Consider the following 17894-nt stretch of genomic DNA (forward strand, 5'->3'; position numbering starts at 1 on the left):
CCGCAGATCTTGGACATGGCAGGGTTTGAACTGGCCCTTGAAGAATGGGGAGGATCTGAGCAGGACCTGGAACCCAGAGAATAAACCAGAGAGCAGAGGGGCACGGGGTGGGGGCAGAGAGTAGAGGGCCTGGCAGTCTGGGCTTTCTCCTAAGCGACAGAAGCATAGGCAGGGTTGTCTGAATGAGAGGTTACACAGTCTGGCATAATTCCCTGGGCACATGACTGTTTTCACCTGTGGGGTGCCAACCACCCCGCCGCCAGGGAGGCTGTGGCTGAGTGGCATTTGGACACGTGTTGAGTGTCCAGGAAAGAGCTTAGGAGGCTGGGCACAGTGGCTCATGCCTGTAATCCTAGTGCTTTAGGAGGCAAAGGTGGGGCTTTTAAGGCTGGGAATTTGAAATAAGCCTCAACAACATAGCAAGACCCCATTTCTACAAAAAAAATGAGCCAGGTGTGGTGGTGCATGCCTGTAGTCCCAGTTACTCGGGAGGCGGAGGTGGGAGGACCACTTGAGTGCAGGAGCCGGGGGCTGCAGTGAGCTGTGATCATGCCACTGCACTCCAGCCTGAGTGACTGAGTGAGACCTTGTCTCTAAAAATGAAAGAAAAGGGCCGGGCGTGGTGGCTCAAGCCTGTAATCCTAGCACTTTGGGAGACCGAGGCGGGCGGATCACGAGGTCAAGAGATGGAGACCATCCTGGCCAACATGGTGAAACCCTGTCTCTACTAAAAAAAATACAAAATTTAGCTGGGCGTGGTGGCATGTGGCTGTAGTCCCAGCTACTCGGGAGGCTGAGGCAGGAGAATTGCTTAAACCTGGGAGGGGAGGCAGAGGTTGCAGTTGGGGATGTTGACAAAGATTTTTTGAAATGTTTTATTTTGATATAATTCCACATTTACAGAAAAGCTGGAAGAACAGTGCAAAGAAACCCCACATATCTTTTTACCCTCCAATTGTTGACCTTTGGTCCCGTTTGCTCTCTCGTCATCTTTTTCTATTTATCTGTACTCATACCGCATCTTTCTGAGCCATTCGAAAGTTACGTGGAGGGTGTTATGCCCCTTTATCACTAAACACTTCAGTGGACATTTCCTAAGAGCAGGGACATTCTCTCACATAACCTCAGTACAGTGATTAAAATTAGGAAATTCATCACTGATAAGATTTAAATATAGACCGGGCATGGTGGTTCACACCTGTAATCCCAGCTCTTTGGGAGGCCAAGGCTGGTGGATCACCTGAAGTCAGGAGTTCAAGACCAGCCTGGCCAACATGGCAAAACCCTGTCTCTACTAAAAAATACAAAAATTGGCCAGGCGTGGTGGCTCATACCTGTAATCCCAGCACTTTGGGAGGCCGAGGCGGGTGGATCACAAGGTCAGGAATTCCAGACCAGCCGGGCCAATATGGTGAAACCCATCTCTACTAAAAATACAAAAAAAATAGCCAAGCATGGTGGCGTGTGCCTGTAGTCCCAGCTACTAGGGAGGCTGAGGCAGAAGAATCGCTTGAACCCAGGAGGCGGAGGTTGCAGTGAGCTGAGATCCACCACTGCACGCCAGCCTGGTGACAAAGCGAGACTCCATCTCAAAAAAAAAAAAAATTAACTGGGCATGGTGACGGACACCTGTAATTCCAGCTACTTGGGAGGCTGAGGCAGGAGAATTGCTTGAACCCAGGAGGCAGAGATTGCCGTGAGCTGAGATTGTGCCATTGCACTCCAGCCTGGGCGACAAAATGAGACTCCATCTGGAAAAAAAAAAATACATATGTAATCCACAGACCTTATTTAAACTCCATTGTCCCGATACTGTCCTTCGGCACTTTTTCTTTCTCGGGTCCAGGGACCGATCCAGAGCCACTTGCTCCGTTCTCTTTCTTGTCCTTGGTGTCCTTTGGTCTGGAAGAGCACCTTGGCCTGCCTTTGCCTTTCCTGACCTTACCATTTTGAAGAGAACAAGCCTGTTCGTTTGTAGAATGTTGTCAGTTTGCATTTGTCTGGTGTTCCCTGATTGGATTCAGATGATGCATCTGGGGCAGGAATATGTCGGTAGAGATTTGTGAATCACTCATGTAAGCAAGAAAGTGGATGCCAGAAGAGGTGACGTCCCAGAGCAGAAGAAGGTAGAGAGAGTGCACGTTGGAATCCAGGCCGTGGGGAAGCCCAGGGGTGCTTGGGAGCCGGGAGGAGTTGCTGCAGTGGCCGTGGGCGAGGGAGTGAGTGGGCAGGGTCTCTGTTTGGGCAGGGGCTGCTCGTAATATCAGGAAGAAGGTGGATTGTTAGGAGAAGGGGTGACTCCTACAAACCCGACCGAGCTGGTTTATTGAGCAGAAGTTCCGTACATACCGTCATTCCTGGGGTGGCATGTGACACAGGAGCAGCGCATGTGACCCTGTGGATGAAGGAGGTTTTGTACCTGTTGGTTTGGAAATGTACCTGGTTGAGCCTGTCCCAAGGAGACTCAGAACCCCTGGAGGGTGGAGGCCCTGTTCTGGCCAGCCCTGTGTCCTCAGCACTCAGCACATCGCCCAGCGTGGAGGAGGCACTGGGGCGTGTTTATTGAGTGAATACATGACAGAGGAAGGAGGTTCCCTGCAGGCCTCTCCTACAGCCCATTGGAGCTGGGTGGGCAGAGGCAGCGGTGCCTGTTGGGGACTGATGTGAGCATGTTTCTTTCCAGGCCTTGGACATGTGGGCCACTGGCGTCACATTGTACTGCTTTGTCTATGGGAAGGTGAGTGCGGGGCATGTCAGCAGAGCTGGGGCAGGTCCAGGGAGGCGGGCATGGGTGACAGACGCAGGCCCTTCCTTTCTGTCCTTAAGCAAAGTGGCTTTTGAAAGGGCCCACCTGGCTCAGAGAAACCTGAGAGAGAAGAGGCTTTTTCTGTCTTTCTCCCATCCCCTGCGGAGGGATTCGAAGGAAGGAGTCCCAAGATGGCAGGCACCCAAGGGGAGGTGTTGATGGTATTGCCACCTCCCCAGCAGAGTGCTCCCGTCCCTCTGTCCCTTGATGCCATTCATTCATTCAGCCACACATTCACTCTGTTGCTCATTCATTCAACCAACTGTCCTTCACTCCTACCCTGGCTGAGGTGGAACCCTGGGGACACCCAGCGCTGGCGTGACCGAGATCCTGGCCCGCAGGTGCTCCTGCTCTGGTGACCGCACCAAGGGGCAGGAGGGAATTTCAGTGGCTCTGGCTGGGAGCGGAGGCCTGGCTGCAGGTGGCTGTCATGGCGGTAGATGCACCCGGCCTCATCATTCCCCCAGTGACTCATTCATTCGGTCAACATTTGTGGCACATTTGCAGTGTGCCAGGCCCTGAGCAAGTGAATTGAGGTCCTTCTCATGTAATCGGGAGCCCAGAGCTGCCCCTGCCCCGGCTCCACCAAGGGGTGGGGGCTGGTCCCCTGGCACGCGTTAAGGCCCCGGGCCCACCTCCTTTGTCTGCCTCTCCACCCCGCAGTGCCCATTCATCGACGATTACATCCTGGCGCTCCATAGGAAGATCAAGAATGAGCCCGTGGTGTTTCCGGAGGAGTGAGTTGTCCACCCAGGGGACCAAGGGGGCTACCACCCACCCCTGGTGTCTGAGTTTTAGCGGAGCTTTTGCCCTTTGAGGACCCCAGCCTCAGATATGAAGGTGGTGGTGCAGTTCCCTGGGAGGGACCCCTGAGAAGATGGAGGGGTGGGACTCTGGAGCCAAGGGTCTCTGAGACACCACTGTATGGATGGGAGCCCTGAGTTCCAGCATTGGCCGGGGATGACCACAGGCATCGCTCCCACCACTCCTTCGTCGCAGGCCTGCCCGGGGTCAGTGGCACCACCCACCCAGCCCCTGGACTCCAGGGGAACTTCTCCTTCCCCCACTCAGGGTCAGGGAGCTTCGGGATGCTAGTGCGCCCCCCATTTCACAGATGGAAAAGAGGACGCTCTGGAGGAGAGCTGTCAGGGGCTGGGAATCAAACCACCTTCCTCCCCGCTCCTCCCATTGTGACTGAGGTCTCTAGCCTGGCGGGCTGTCTGGTAGGCCTCCTGCTCCTGCGTGGTTCACCTCCTGATGGAGGAGCCTGAGCTCCCTGTCTCCTCTTCAGGAGTGCATTTCAGGAGTGAAATGGAGGCTGGGCGCGGTGGCTCACGCCTGTAATCCTAGCACTTTGGGAGGCCGAGGCGGGTGGATCACCAGAGGTCAGGAGTTCGAGACCAGCCTGGGCAATATGGCAAAACCCTGTCTCTACTAAGAATACAAAAATTAGCCGGCATGGTGGTGCGTGCCTGTAGTCCCAGTTATTCAGGAGGCTGAGGCACGAGAATTACTTGAACCTGGGAGGCAGAGGTTGCAGTGAGCTGAGATTGCCCCACTGCACTGGGAGACTCTGTTTCCCAAAAAATAAGGAAACTGAATGGACCTTGTCCTCAGTGATGCCTGCTCCTTTCCTGTGTGGTCCCCAGGCCTCCTCGAGTCCTCCTCTTCCCCATCTCTGGGCTCTGTTGCCACCTGCACCCCGTGCCTCATTCAGGGCTCAGGCTCCTCCCAGACTTGTCTCACCACTCCCCACCCTGTTCTCCCTGCCCCTGGCCTCCCTGCAGTCCAGCCAACATAGTCAGGCGGGGGCAGCCCTGGTACACAAGGCACAACACACCTGCCTGCACACCTGCCCGCATCTCCTGCCTGCACACCTGCCCGCATCTACTGCCCTCACACCTGTCCACATCTCCGGCCCGCATCTCCTGCCCGCACACCTGCCCTCACACCTGCCCGCATCTCCTGCCTGCACACCTGCCCGCATCTCCTGCCCACATCTCCTGCCCACATCTCCTGCCCTCACACCTGCCCGCATCTCCTGCCCGCACACCTGTCCTCACACCTGCCCGCATCTCCTGCCCACACACCTGCCCGCATCTCCTGCTTGCACACCTGCCCTCACACCTGCCCGCTTCTCCTGCCCTCACACCTGCCCGCACACCTGCCCTCACACCTGCCCGCATCTCCTGACCTCACACCTGCCCGCATCTCCTGCCCACACACCTGCCCACATCCCCTGCCCTCATCTCCTGCCTGCACACCTGCCCGCATCTCCTGCCCACACACCTGCCCGCATCTCCTGCCCTCACAGCTGCCCGCACACCTGCCCGCATCTCCTGCCCTCACAGCTGCCCGCACAACTGCCCGCATCTCCTGCCCTCACAGCTGCCCGCACACCTGCCTGCATCTCCTGACCTCACACCTGCCCGAACACCTGCCCACACACCTGCCTGCATCTCCTGCCCGCACACCTGCCCACACCTCCTGCCCTCACACCTGCCTACATCTCCTGCTCGCATCCCCTGCCTGCACACCTGCCCTCATCTCCTGCCTGCACACCTGCCCTCATCTCCTGCCTGCACACCTGCCCGAACACCCACCCGCATCTCCTGCCCGCACACCTGCCTGCATCTCCTGCCTGCACACCTGCCCAAACACCCACCCGCATCTCCTGCCCGCACACCTGCCTGCATCTCCTGCCTGCACACCTGCCCGCACACCTGCCTGCATCTCCTGCCTGCACACCTGCCTGCATCTCCTGCCCGCACACCTGCCCGCACACCTGCCCGCACACCTGCCTGCATCTCCTGCCTGCACACCTGCCTGCATCTCCTGCCTGCACACCTGCCCGCATCTCCTGCCCGCGTGTCCTGCCCTCACAGCTGCCTGAACACCTGCCTGCATCTCCTGCCTGCACACCTGCCCGAACACCTGCCCGCATCTCCTGCCCGCACACCTGCCTGCATCTCCTGCCTAAAGTTTGTCTGGGACTTCTCCAAGCCTGCAGGATGGAGGCCATGCCCTAGCCCTGGCGTTCAAGCATTTCAGATTCTGCTTCCCGCTTATCTGGGGTGTGACTCCCTTTCCCAAGCACCAGTCAGCTGGCTTCTGTCCCTTTCCTCCTCATCCTTTAATTGGCTTCCCTCCCGGCCTCCACAGTGGTAACCGGGTACCTCTCTTCCTCCTCTGCCCCCTGCCAGGGATGTCTTTCTCCCCAGCCTAGGAACTTTAGAAGGGATGAAGCATCTAAGACAATAGGAAGAACTGAGGTCAACAGTCCCAAGAGTGGCTTCTGCTCCCCAGACCTGGAAGGATGGGCTCCCCAAGGCCATTGGTGGCAAAGAAGCCTGGGGTCTGGGCAGAGAGAGTTCAGGCTGAGGGGCACTGAGGGGGCTGCTCCCCCGCCCCGAGTCTCCCATCTCTGCCTACCCTCTTCCGGGTGGCACTGTGCCAGCCTGCTAACCTCTGTGGGCCTCTCCTTCCTCCTCTGAAATGAGAGAGGATCTTCCCTGGGTGTAAAAAAGGATGAAGTGGTGAGTGGAACTGAAGGCCCTGAGGTCCATAAAGTGACTCTCCTCACCATTTTGCCACCCAGCGGGGTGTCTAGCATGCATGGAAGTCTGTTTGTGCCCCTGTCCTGGAGGGAGACATTTCCTCCTGCTCAGGAAAGGCTTTCCAAGCACTTGTCATATGAACTCAGTCTTCCCGTCCAAGGGACGAGGGTCTGGGGAGGAGAGGTGGACAGGAAGGGTCCCCATCAGCGCACCCACCCTCTCCTTCCTCTGCCCTCTCCAGGCCCAAGATCAGCGAGGAGCTCAAGGACCTAATCCTGAAGATGCTGGACAAGAATCCCGAGACGAGGATTGGGGTGCCGGACATCAAGGTCGGGGAACTGGAGGTCCTGGGCTGGGCTGGGGCACAGAAAGCAGGCGTCAGTTTCCCCTTCTGGAGAGCTCTACACTAGGATGCATGTGGGTGGGGTTTGGGTCTGTGGGCTTTGCACCCCTCCAGGTGATTCTGGTAAGAGGCCTGTAGTCCTTTGCTGATTGAGTGTCTGCCTGTGGCCTGATCTCTCCCCTCTCCCTGCCCTCTCGGACCCTATAGTTGCACCCTTGGGTGACCAAGAACGGGGAGGAGCCCCTGCCCTCGGAGGAGGAGCACTGCAGTGTGGTGGAGGTGACGGAGGAAGAGGTGAAGAACTCCATCAGGCTCATCCCCAGCTGGACCACCGTGGTAAGAGGGCTAGGTGGATGCTCCCTTGTCCTGGAAGGCCTCGGGGGCCTGAGCCTTGCTATATGCCTGGTCCTGTGGGGGCACAGAGGCTGCCTGGCTGGCCAGCCAGCTGTGATCGGGCCACTGGAAATGCCATTCTGCTGGAGGCCCATGGAGGAGGAGGTCTTGTGGTAGGGAGACCGGGGGCTTGGTAAGGAGAGTGACTGATTTAAAGGAATATTGAGCACGGTGGCTCACACCTGTAATCCAAGCACTTTGGGATTACTTGAGGTCAGGAGTTCGAGACCAGCGTGGCCAACATGGTGAAACCCTGTCTCTACTAAAAATACAAAAAAATTAACCGGGTGTGGTGGCAGGCACCTGTAATCCCAGCTGCTCAGGAGGCTGAGGCAGGAGAATCACTTGAACCTGGGAGGCGGAGGTTGCAATGAGCTATCACACCATTGCACTCCAGCCTGGGCAACAGAAAGAGACTCCATCTCAAAAACAAAGAAAAAGAAAAAGAAATAGACGGTGCTTGCTAGCGGCAATAGTCACCATGACTGGATAAAGCGTTTCCTTCCTTCCAGACAGTTACTAAACCCTGTTCTCCATGCACCGCACCAGGTGCTGAGGACACGGCAGGGGAACGGCCTGGGCGGCCTTCGGATTGGAGCCCGAGTGTCACTTAGAGCCTGCATCCCCCCCAGAGCACAAGTGTCAATTAGGTGGAACCTGCATCCCCCCTAGAGCCCAAGTGTCAGTTAGATGGCGACTGCATCTCCTGCAGAGCCCGCATGTCAGTTAGATGGAGCCTGCATCTCCCCCAGAGCCCACGTGTTAGTTAGATGGAGCTTGCATCTCCTGTAGAGCCCGCATATCAGTTAGATGGAGCCTGCATCTCCCCAGAGCCCGAGTGTCAGTTAGATGGAGCCCGCACCCCCCACAGAGCCTGAGTATCAGATGGAGCCTGAATCTCCTGCAGAGCCCGCGTGTCAGTTAGACGGATTTTGCATCCCCCAGAGTCTGAGTATTAGTTAGATGGCACCTGCATCTCCCACAAAGCCTGCATGTCAGAGGGAGCTTGCATCTCCCTAAGGGCCTGAGTGTCAGTTAGACAGAGCCTGCATCCCCCTCAGAGCCTGAGTGTCAGTTAGACAACACCTGCATCCCCCCCAGAGTCCACGTGTCAGTTAGACAGAGCCTGCATCCCCCCAGAGCCTATGTGTCAGTTAGACAGAGCCTGTGTCCCCCTCAGAGCCTGAGTGTCAGTTAGACAGAGCCTGCATCCCCCTGTAGCCTGAGTGTCAGTTAGACGGCACCTGCGTCTCCCACAGAGCCTATGTGTCAGAGCCTGCATCCCCCCAGAGCCCCTGTGTCGGTTAGGCAGTGCCTGCATCTCCCGCAGAGCCCATGTCAGTTAGACAGAGCCTGCATCCCCCACAGAGCCCGTGTGTCAGTTAGACAGATTTTGCATCCCCCAGAGTCTGAGTGTCAGTTAGATGGCACCTGCATCTCCCACAGAGCCCGCATGTCAGACGGAGCCTAAGGGCCTGAGTGTCAGTTAGACGGAGCCTGCATCCCCCCCAGAGTCCACATGTCAGTTAGACAAAGCCTGCATCCCCCCAGAGCCTATGTGTCAGTTAGACAGAGCATGTGTGCCCCCCAGAGCCTGAGTGTCAGTTAGACAGAGCCTGCATCCCCCTGTAGCCTGAGTGTCAGTTAGACGGCACCTGCATCTCCCGCAGAGCCTGTGTGTCAGAGTCTGCATCCCCCCAGAGCCCCTGTGTCAGTTAGGCAGTGCCTGCATCCCCCCCAGAGCCTGAGTGTCAGTTAAACAGAGCCTGCATCCTCCACAGCCTGAGTGTAAGTTAGACGGAGCCTGCATCCCCCCCAGAGCCTGAGTGTCAGTTAGACAGAGCATGCATCCTCCCTACAGCCTGAGTGTAAGTTAGACGGAGCCTGCATCCCCCCCAGAGCCTGAGTGTCAGTTAGACAGAGCATGCATCCTCCCTACAGCCTGAGTGTAAGTTAGACAGAGCCTGCATCTCCTGCAGAGCCTGTGTGTCAGAGCCTGCATCCCCCCCAGAGCCCTTGAGTCAGTTAGAACAGCCTGCGGGCCCACTCCTGTTTCAGCTTTGCTCCTCTTCCTCTGCTCAGCTTCCGTGTTGGCACTTGGAAGTGATTCATGTTGTCCCTGGTGGCCATCAGGGCCACTGAGAGTCCTGCCCTGCCCCTGCCTGAGAGTGAGTCAGGGCAAGCACAAGGCCAGGAATGAGGGCCAGGGAAGCTGTTGCTGTGGGTGGGGCCTTTATCCCCACCCCCGTCACCCCCCCTGCAGGGTCCTGGCCCAGCTAGGACCAGCTGGCTGAATCCCTGCCCCGTATGCTTACTTGGCTCTGTGGGGTCCCTGGAGCCAGGCGGCTCCCACAGGGTCCCCATGGCCACATCCCTGGTCTTAGCCAGCATCGCCTCTCCCCCAGACGTTGGAAGAGCCTCTCATATTGTCCTCTGCTTCTGCTTTTCACCCCCGTTAATGCTCAACTCAGCAACCAGCATGGTCCTGGTGGCATGAGTGTCACCTCTCAGCTCAGAGCCTGCTTCTCACTCGGGCTCCTGTGTCCCTCAGAGTCGGACCCCCAGCCTGCCCTCCCCAACCCTGTTTTTCTGCGGGGCTCCTCCACTGTCCCTCATCATGCCCTCAGCTCTGGCCATGTGCCATGGAAGGGGCTGCTGAGAGCCTTCAGCTTTCACTTCCCTCTGCCTGGGGAGCACCGCTCCAGTCAGCCCCAGGACGCGCTGCCCCTCTTCCTTCAGCTTTGAGAGAGAAGCGAGCCTTCCTGATCCTGTAGCTTCCCTCCCTGTGTCACTTCATCGCCATTCCCTGGTTTTATTTTTTCCTTTCCACTTGCTAACATACATATTTTACTGATCTGTCATCTTTACTTGTTGTCCGTCCTCCCAACTAGAATATAAGCTATATGATGGCCAGGCACGGTGGCTCACGCCTGTAATCCCAGCACTTTGGGAGGCCAAGGTGGGTGGATCACCTGAGGTCAGGAGTTCGAGACCAGCCTGGCCAACAAGGTGAAACCCCATCTCTACTGAAAAAAAAAAAAATTAGCCAGGTGTTGTGGCGTGCACCTGTAGTCCCAGCTACCCAGGAGGCTGAGGCAGGAGAATCGCCTGAATCCAGGAGGTGGAGGTTGCAGCGAGCCAAGATCGAGCCACTGCATTGCAGCCTGGAGACAGAGCAAGACTCTGTCTAAAAAAAAAAGAAAGAAAGAAAGCTACATGAGGGCTAGACGTTTGACCTCTGTGCGGCCCCAGTGCCTAGCGCAGTGTCCAGCATGCGGCAGGCAGCCAGTGATGAGCAGTGTTGCCAGGATGGATGCAGACACGTGAGTGAGGGTAGGACTGGTCAGTGTACCGCTGGCTCTGCTTGTGCGTGAGTCGGCGTGTCTGTGGGCAGGGTGTGGAACCGTCCTTGTCATGGAGGAGGGACAGAGGCAGAGAGCCAGGCTGTGGCGGTGCTCCCCTCGTGGCATCCCCACAGACTCCGCCATCATGCGGCTCAGCTGCTTCCCGGCCCGTGGTCACATCCTCTGTGGCGGGAAGGCGGGAAGGATGGCACGGCCTCTCCTCCGTGCACCTTGCCACCATAGCGAGAAGGCATTTTCCAATGGACTCCCACTTCCAGCCCTGGCCGCCCCACCCTCAGCCTGGCCTGCCGACCCTTCGTGGGCTGGCCCTGGCCCCTCCTCATGCAGCAGTGGCCCCTGCCATCCCGGGAACTGGCCGCCAGCCACCGGCCCTCTGTGCCCTCGCCCCTGCTGTTCCGTGCTCTGCTGATTGAAATGGGGGCGGGAATCAGAGCGGAGCTGCATGTCAGGGACCCGGGGCCCGTGCTTTCACGCCGCCGTGTCCTCCTCAGATCCTGGTGAAGTCCATGCTAAGGAAGCGTTCCTTTGGGAACCCGTTTGAACCCCAAGCGCGGAGGGAAGAGCGCTCCATGTCTGCTCCAGGGAACTTACTGCTGTAAGTACTGGTGGGCCGAGGCCTCCGGTGCTCCCTGGAGGGCGGTGGGGAGGACGGAGCCCCATCCTCCCGCTCTCACTGGTGCTGGGCTGAGGCCAGAGCCTGGGGATGTGGCCAGGTCTCGATGATGGCCCCATTTGCGTCTCTGTCCCCAATGTTAGTCGGGGCTAAAGGGACCTTAGGGGCCCAGCCCCTGCTGCACCCCTGGGGCCAGCATCCCCCACTCACACACTCCTCATGCATGGACAGGAAGACCCTTCCATCAACCTTGATGTCACACATTCCCATGGAGTCCAGACCCTCTGGGGCTTCAAATCTGTGGCCCCGTCAGCCCATGGCAGCCTGGCAGAGGTTTGCAGACAGGCTGATGTGGGCTCCCTGTAGGAGGCTGGCAGGCTGTTGAAGGGGTGCTGGCCCCTCGGCCTGGCTCTGGGGAGTGCTGGCTGCTGTCCCGAGTGGCCCAGGCTGCCTGCACTGTCGCTGGGGCTACGTGCCCCGTCAGCGCTTTGTAAGTGCTTGTCCAGTGAGTAAGTAGGGACAGGCTGGCCGACGGACCACGAGAGAGGAACCCCCATTTGCTGAGGGCTCCCCACAGTGGACCACGCCTGTGGATTCACCACCTCCTAGGACGGGTCAGAAAAGCAGCTCCCCAAACCTGTGCACCTCCGCCTCAGCAGTTCCACCTTCGTCCACTGTAATAAAAGCCAGTCTGGGATGCTAGTAAGGCCTGCTGGAGTCTGTACAGAAACCTGCAGAGAGACACCCACCAGGGGGTCCTGGGACCACCACTGCCTTCCTCTGGCCCAGGAGAGAAGCGTCAGGGAAGGGGCTGGTGGGAGGCGTTTGCCCCACGCCGACCCGCTCCGTGTGGAAGGCGCACTCCCCGGAGGGGTGAGTCCCTGCGCTGCCCGGGAACCCTGGCTTCCCGAGTGGATCGCTGTCTCCGGGGCTGTCCAGGACCATCACTTTTGTTTCCCGTGAGGTCTCCCCGTCGTAAGTGGGCTCTTCAGAAGCATCGGGCCCCCTCGTAGTGGACAGGCTGGCATCTGCTCCTGCTGGAGGTTGCTTGCACCCAGGGAGAGGCCCACCATGAGGTGTGGGTCCTGGGAGGGGCTTGGAGGTCCCACCTGCAGTTTCCCGACATCTCCTGAGTAAGGTGGTTGGGTTGGCGGATTCTCTGAGCTTATCTAGGAATGTAGACCCCTAATGCTGCGATTGTGCTTAGTGGCAGGGGGCGGGGGGGCATATATAATTTGACATCCAAATGGGGACATTTTTGATAGTCAAAGGGGAAGCCATTAATAATTTGGCTAGCACAGTGGCTTATGCCTGTAATCCCAGTACTTTGGGAGGCCAAGGCAGGATTGCTTGAGGCCCGGTGTTCGTGACCAGCCTGGGCAACATAGCAAGGCCCCATATCTAAGAATAAAAAGTGAAAAATTAGCTGGATGTGATGGTGCACACTGGTAGTCCTACCTACTCAGGAGGCTGAGGTGGGAGGATTGCTTGAGTCTGGGAGGTTGAGGTTGCAGTGAGCTGAGATTGCACCACTATACTCCAGCCTGGGTGACAGAGCCAGACCCTGTCTCAAAAAAAAATAATAATAATAATAATTATGCCAGGACAGGTGGAATCAGGCCTGTGTCCAGCAAACCTGGAGACCTGGTCCCTCTGACTCAGACCCTGTGGTCCAGCACCCCCTAGTGGCGGGTGAAGCCAGACACAGGATAAAGACATATTTAGTGCCTAGGTTGTATCTAGCAGTGTCAAGATACTTTCCAGCTATAAAATTCTATACTCTGTGACCCAAGTTTAATTAAGAGTAGAGCTTTTTTTTTTTTTAATAGGAATGGAGTCTTGCCATGTTACCCAGGCTGCACTTGAATTCCTGGCCTCACGTAATTTGCCCACCTCGGCCTCCCAAAGTGCTGGGATTACAGGCATGAGCCACCACACCTGGCCTCCAGATTTAACTTTGAAAGCAGATGTTACTTCATCATCAAGTCCCAACATTTATCCTTGATAGACGTGTTTTGTTTTGTTTTTGAGACAGCGTTTCGCTCTTGCTGCCTAAGCTGGAGTGCAATGGCACGATCTCGGCTCACTGCAAACCCTGCCTTCTGCGTTCAAGTGATTCTTCTCCCTCAGCCTCCCTAGTAGCTGGGATTACAGGCACGCACCACCATGCCAGATAATTTTTGTATTTTTAGTAGAGACAGGGTTTCACCATGTTGTCCAGGCCGGTCTCGAACTCCTGACCTCAGGCGATCCACTCGTCTCAACCTCCCAAAGTGCTGGGATTGCAGGCGTGAGCCACCACACCAGCCATAGACTGTTTTTTATACTTTGGGATAATTGTAGAAACTCTATGGTAGAGTTAAATGGGGTTGGTCCTTTTTAGAGATCTCAAAACCCATTTATTGGTTATTTTAAAAACACATTTTGGGAGGAAAATTAGCAACAGAAATCTGTTGAAATGTAACAGAATCCCAAGACTGATAGATGGACTCTGTCCTGTGAACAAGGCAAAGAAAAATGCAAAATGAAGGTCCCTCTACCCAGATCTGCTGGGGGTTGACTGAGGTGGACACAGAAGGCCCTCAGGCCGGCACGGTCACGCCTATAATCCCAGCATGTTAGGAGGCCCAAGTGTGTGGATCACTTGAGCCCAGGAGTTTGAGACCAGCCTGAGCAACCTAGTGAAACCCTGTCTCTATTAAAAAATACAAAACTTAGCTGGGCGTGGTGATGCATGCCTGTAGTTTTAGCTACTCAGGAGGCTGAGGTGGGAGGATCGCTTGAGCCTGGGAGGCGGAGGTTGCAACGAGCTGAGATCATGCCACTGCACTCCAGCCTGCACGACAGGGCAAGACCCCATCTCAAAACAACAAAACCACACACACACACACACACACACACACACACACACACACACACACACGGCCCTTGGCCAGGCTGATAGTAGGAGCATGTAGAGAAGTTGGCTGGCTCAGACCATAAGAGGCTCCGGAGGCTGTGCTGGGAGGTTTAGACTTCATCTCTGGGCAATGGGGAGCCACTGAGGGGTTGTGGGCTGAGGCTCTGGACAGGGAGACCAGCAGGGAGCATCTGTCGTGATGGAGGGAGGCCAGAGGAAGGCCGAGCATGGGGGAGCCGGTGAAGGGGAATTTGAGAGCCCGTGGGATTCAGAGGCCGTCTTCTGACCCGGAGGTCCCTCTATCCCTGGTGTCCCCTGAACAGGAAAGAAGGGTGTGGTGAAGGGGGCAAGAGCCCAGAGCTCCCCGGCGTCCAGGAAGACGAGGCTGCGTCCTGAGCCCCTGCATGCGCCCAGGGCCGCCCGGCAGCACCTCATCCTGCGCCTCCAGAGGCCCGTCGCCCTCATGCCACAGCTGCCCCCGCGGGCAGGGGGCCAGGGACTGCGCCCCTCTCCCGCCCCTCCCCCCATCGTGCTGCATGACCTCCACGCACGCACGTCCAGGGACAGGACTGGAATGTATGTCATTTGGGGTCTTGGGGCAGCGCTCCCACGAGGCCTTCCTCCTCCTCCTGGCTGTCCTTGGCCTGACCCATTCTGTGGGGAAACCAGGCACCCATGGAGGTTTAGAAAGCCCACCCGGCTGGTTGGCATGGCCCAGGGCATGAGGCAGAGGCAGGAGACCAATGATGACCAGTGTTACCAGGATGGATGGAGACACTCGAGTGAGGGAAGGCAGGTGGAGGCCTGGCTTACTGCAACCGAAGACACCTCCCGCTGGGCCGGCCGGCCTGGCTCAGCTGCCCCAGGCATACAGTGGGGGGGACCCTGCCCACCTTGGGGTGGTGGCGCCAGGGCTCTGGTCTATTCAGACACTGGTGTGGGGACTCGGAGCCTGCACTGGGGAGAGGGCCAGCGTTGGAGAATTCAGGTTCCTTCTGTGTTGTCGTTTACTTTTGTTTTTAACCTGGGGGTTCAGGGAGGAGGCCTGCTAGGGAGCATCTCACAAGCGTTCCTCCAGCTCTGGTGGCTCCCAGCACACCCACCGTGATGTGGCAGCCAAGCGGACGGAACTAAGTTTCCTGGACTGTGTTTCGCATTCGGCATTATCTGGAAAGTGGGCTGAAGGGAATCAGGCTCTGAGCAGAGGACCGGAGCAGAAGCGCCGCGTTGTCCCCGCCCACCTCCCTCCCTCACTTGATGGCTCCCCAGAGCTGAGGCTGCAGAAGACACCAGGGCTGGCTTTGACCGAGGGCCGGGGACTCGACAGGCCTGTGGGCTTGCACATGATGAAATAACTGGAACCCAGTCTCTGTCCTACGCTGGCCCATCCATCTGGCCCCAAGAGCTGCACTCACAGCCCTACCATGAAGGACAAGCTGTCCAGGTTGCAGGGATCGCTAGACATACAGCCTGGAGGGGTGTGCGCGCCAGCAGATGGCCTCTGCGGCAAGGATGTCACCCTGAGGACATCAGCAGTCAGCCTGCTCAGAGCGGGGGTGCTGGAGCATACGAGCAGACACGGCTCTTCCAGAGCAGGCTTCACCTTCTCTCTGGGATCAGCGTCCGGCTGGCTGGCTTGGCATTTGCTGACCAAATGCCCATAGAGGTTGACCCCCACAGGGAGATCACACAGGACTTGGACATTGCCCTGGAAACATGGGCTGGGCAAGGGCTTTTGGGCCCAGGTGTGGGTTTCCTATGGGAGGAGGGCTTGTTTGGAGAAGGGAGGCTGGCTGGGGGAGAAGCCGGCTCCCGCCGCGTTGCCGTGCCTGTGGGTGTATGTCGCCTCACGCCCACGCATGTGCGTGCCCCTCTGCCGCACGCAACGCACCCGCATGCCTTGCACCGTTCCATGCATCTGTAATGCCGTTTCCACGTCTGTTTCAGGCTGGGAGCAGAACGCGGCCCGTTGTCAATGGGTCCGCGTTTCCCTGGCTCCTCTGTGCTAAGGCAGTGTGGCCCAGGGCTTAGAAAGTCGTTGCTACTGTTTAGAAGAACACTTTTATAGAGTTCATGGAGAAAGTGAAGAGCCAGCCACTGAGCCACGGGTGTTTCTTGAGCAACGGGGGACCGCACAGGTCAGACCCACCCTTGGAAAGCTCGGGGGTGGGCCCAGTTGGGATGCTCACCCCGCCACTGAGGGTTTTGGTTGGCATCGTTGTTTTTGAGTGTAGCACAAGTGATGAGCAAACTCCGTAAGAGTGTTTTAAAAATTAACTTCCCAGGAAGTTAGTTAAAAACAATAAAAGCCCTTTCTTGAGTTAAAAAACAAAAGGTTTGTATGTACATTTTCTGTATCTGGATATGTGCTCTTTCTCAGCGGCTGGAGCAGCACTTTGTTGGATTTTCTGGAAGCGTCTGAGGCACCCTAAGTCCCTAGCAGGACAGTGGTGAGAGAATAGGGAAGGGAAGGGCTGGCTCAGCGGGTGACGGGGCTGCAGTCCACGGAACAGCTGAGGCTCCTGGGTGGTCCGTGGCCACTCCTTGGGAAGAACTCCCTGTTTCACAGAGGCTCAGGAGGCCAAGGTCTGGGCCAGGTGGGAGCCACAGCCGCTTCCCTTGGGGCAGAGGTCCCTACGGTGTTACAGGAGTTCCTGTGACACCAGTCCTCTGTCCTCCCATCCCCACTTAGCCTTGGACACTGGTACAGACTTGTAGGACCCTGCACCTCTGTTCCCATGGTACGGCTCTCCAGGGCAGTGATGAAAAGGGTCATCACTGAGGTCAGATAACCCGGAACTTGAATCCAAGCTTTGCTACTTAAAAACTGTGTGACCGGCCAGGTACAGTGGTTCACACCTTAATCCCAGCACTTTGGGAGGCCGAGGTGGGTGGATCACCTGAGGCCAGGAGTTCGAGACCAGCCTGGCCAACATGGTGAAACCCCGTCTCTAATAAAAATACAAAAATTAGCCAGGCGTGGTGGCGCATGCCTATAATCCCAGCTACTTGAGAGGCTGAGGCAGGAGAATCATTTGAGCCTGGGAGGCAGAGTTTGCAGTGAGCCGAGACTTTTCCATTGCACTTCAGCCTGGGCAACAGAGTGAGACTCCCTCTCAAAAAAAAAAGAAAGAAATTGTGTGACCTTTGGCGAGTCTTTGGAGGAGCTCAATTCCCTTATTGGTATAATGAGAAGGTTCCTGTGGGTTGTTTTTTGTTTTGTTTTGTTTTTTCGGAGACTCCGTTTCCCAGGCTGGAGTGCAATGGCGCGATCTCGGCTCACTGCAACCTCCGCCTCCTGGGTTCAAGCGATTCTCCTGCCTCAGCCTCTTGAATAGCTGGAAGTACAGGCACCTGCCACCACACCCGGCTATTTTTTTTGTATTTTTAGTTGAGATGGAGTTTCACCATGTTGGCCAGGCTGCTCTCTAGCTCCTGACTTCAGGTGATGTGCCCACCTCTGCCTCCTAAAGTGCTGGGATTACAGGCATGAGCCACTGCACCTGCCTCCCATGGGGTTTGAATGCAAAAAATGCAAACTTTCTTCTGCTCTCACCCCACAACAATGCACACAGAAGACTTCTGTGACCAACTGTGAGACTTCCTCCCCTCCTCCATACACCAAGCCACCAGTTCTGCAGCAGACACCAGCTGGGTGTCTTCTGACTCAATTATGACACTCAATTCTGACTCAATTCTGATACTGGAAACAGTATCAGATCCCACAGGTTGACACAGTCCCACAAGACAGTCCCTCCGTCAGACACCAGTGACAAGTCCAAGCCTCTGGAGTTTCTGTCCCACCAGCTTCCAGCCGGGGTTCCCACAACCCTCTCTTTGGGTTTGATTAATTTTCTGGGGCAGCTCACAGAAGTCACAGAAACACGTTTACCGGTTTATTGTAAAGGATTTGGCAAA

At 56.8% G+C, this 17894-nt stretch overlaps 1 protein-coding gene across 5 annotated transcripts in view; it reads left to right on the forward strand.

Annotated features, from left to right (window-relative positions):
• The window catches only part of CAMKK1 (calcium/calmodulin dependent protein kinase kinase 1), a 32083-nt gene extending 17633 nt beyond the window's left edge, over window positions 1-14450 (forward strand). For 3 of the 5 annotated variants that reach the window (XM_064378076.1, XM_021671293.2, XM_064378074.1), the window contains exons 11-16: window positions 2684-2737; window positions 3470-3543; window positions 6605-6692; window positions 6914-7042; window positions 10956-11059; window positions 11309-14291. In XM_064378076.1, coding sequence (XP_064234146.1) covers window positions 2684-2737; window positions 3470-3543; window positions 6605-6692; window positions 6914-7042; window positions 10956-11059; window positions 11309-11462 — 603 coding nt within the window. In that variant the 3' untranslated portion in view covers window positions 11463-14291. The other 2 variants (XM_064378075.1, XM_021671294.2) reach the window with 1 other exon arrangement.
• The last annotated feature ends 3444 nt before the right edge of the window (window positions 14451-17894 follow it).

This window comes from Aotus nancymaae, unplaced genomic scaffold (assembly GCF_030222135.1).
Source record: "Aotus nancymaae isolate 86718 unplaced genomic scaffold, 86718_ANA_hifiasm-v0.15.2.pri h1tg000018l, whole genome shotgun sequence".
Lineage (NCBI taxonomy): Eukaryota > Metazoa > Chordata > Mammalia > Primates > Aotidae > Aotus > Aotus nancymaae.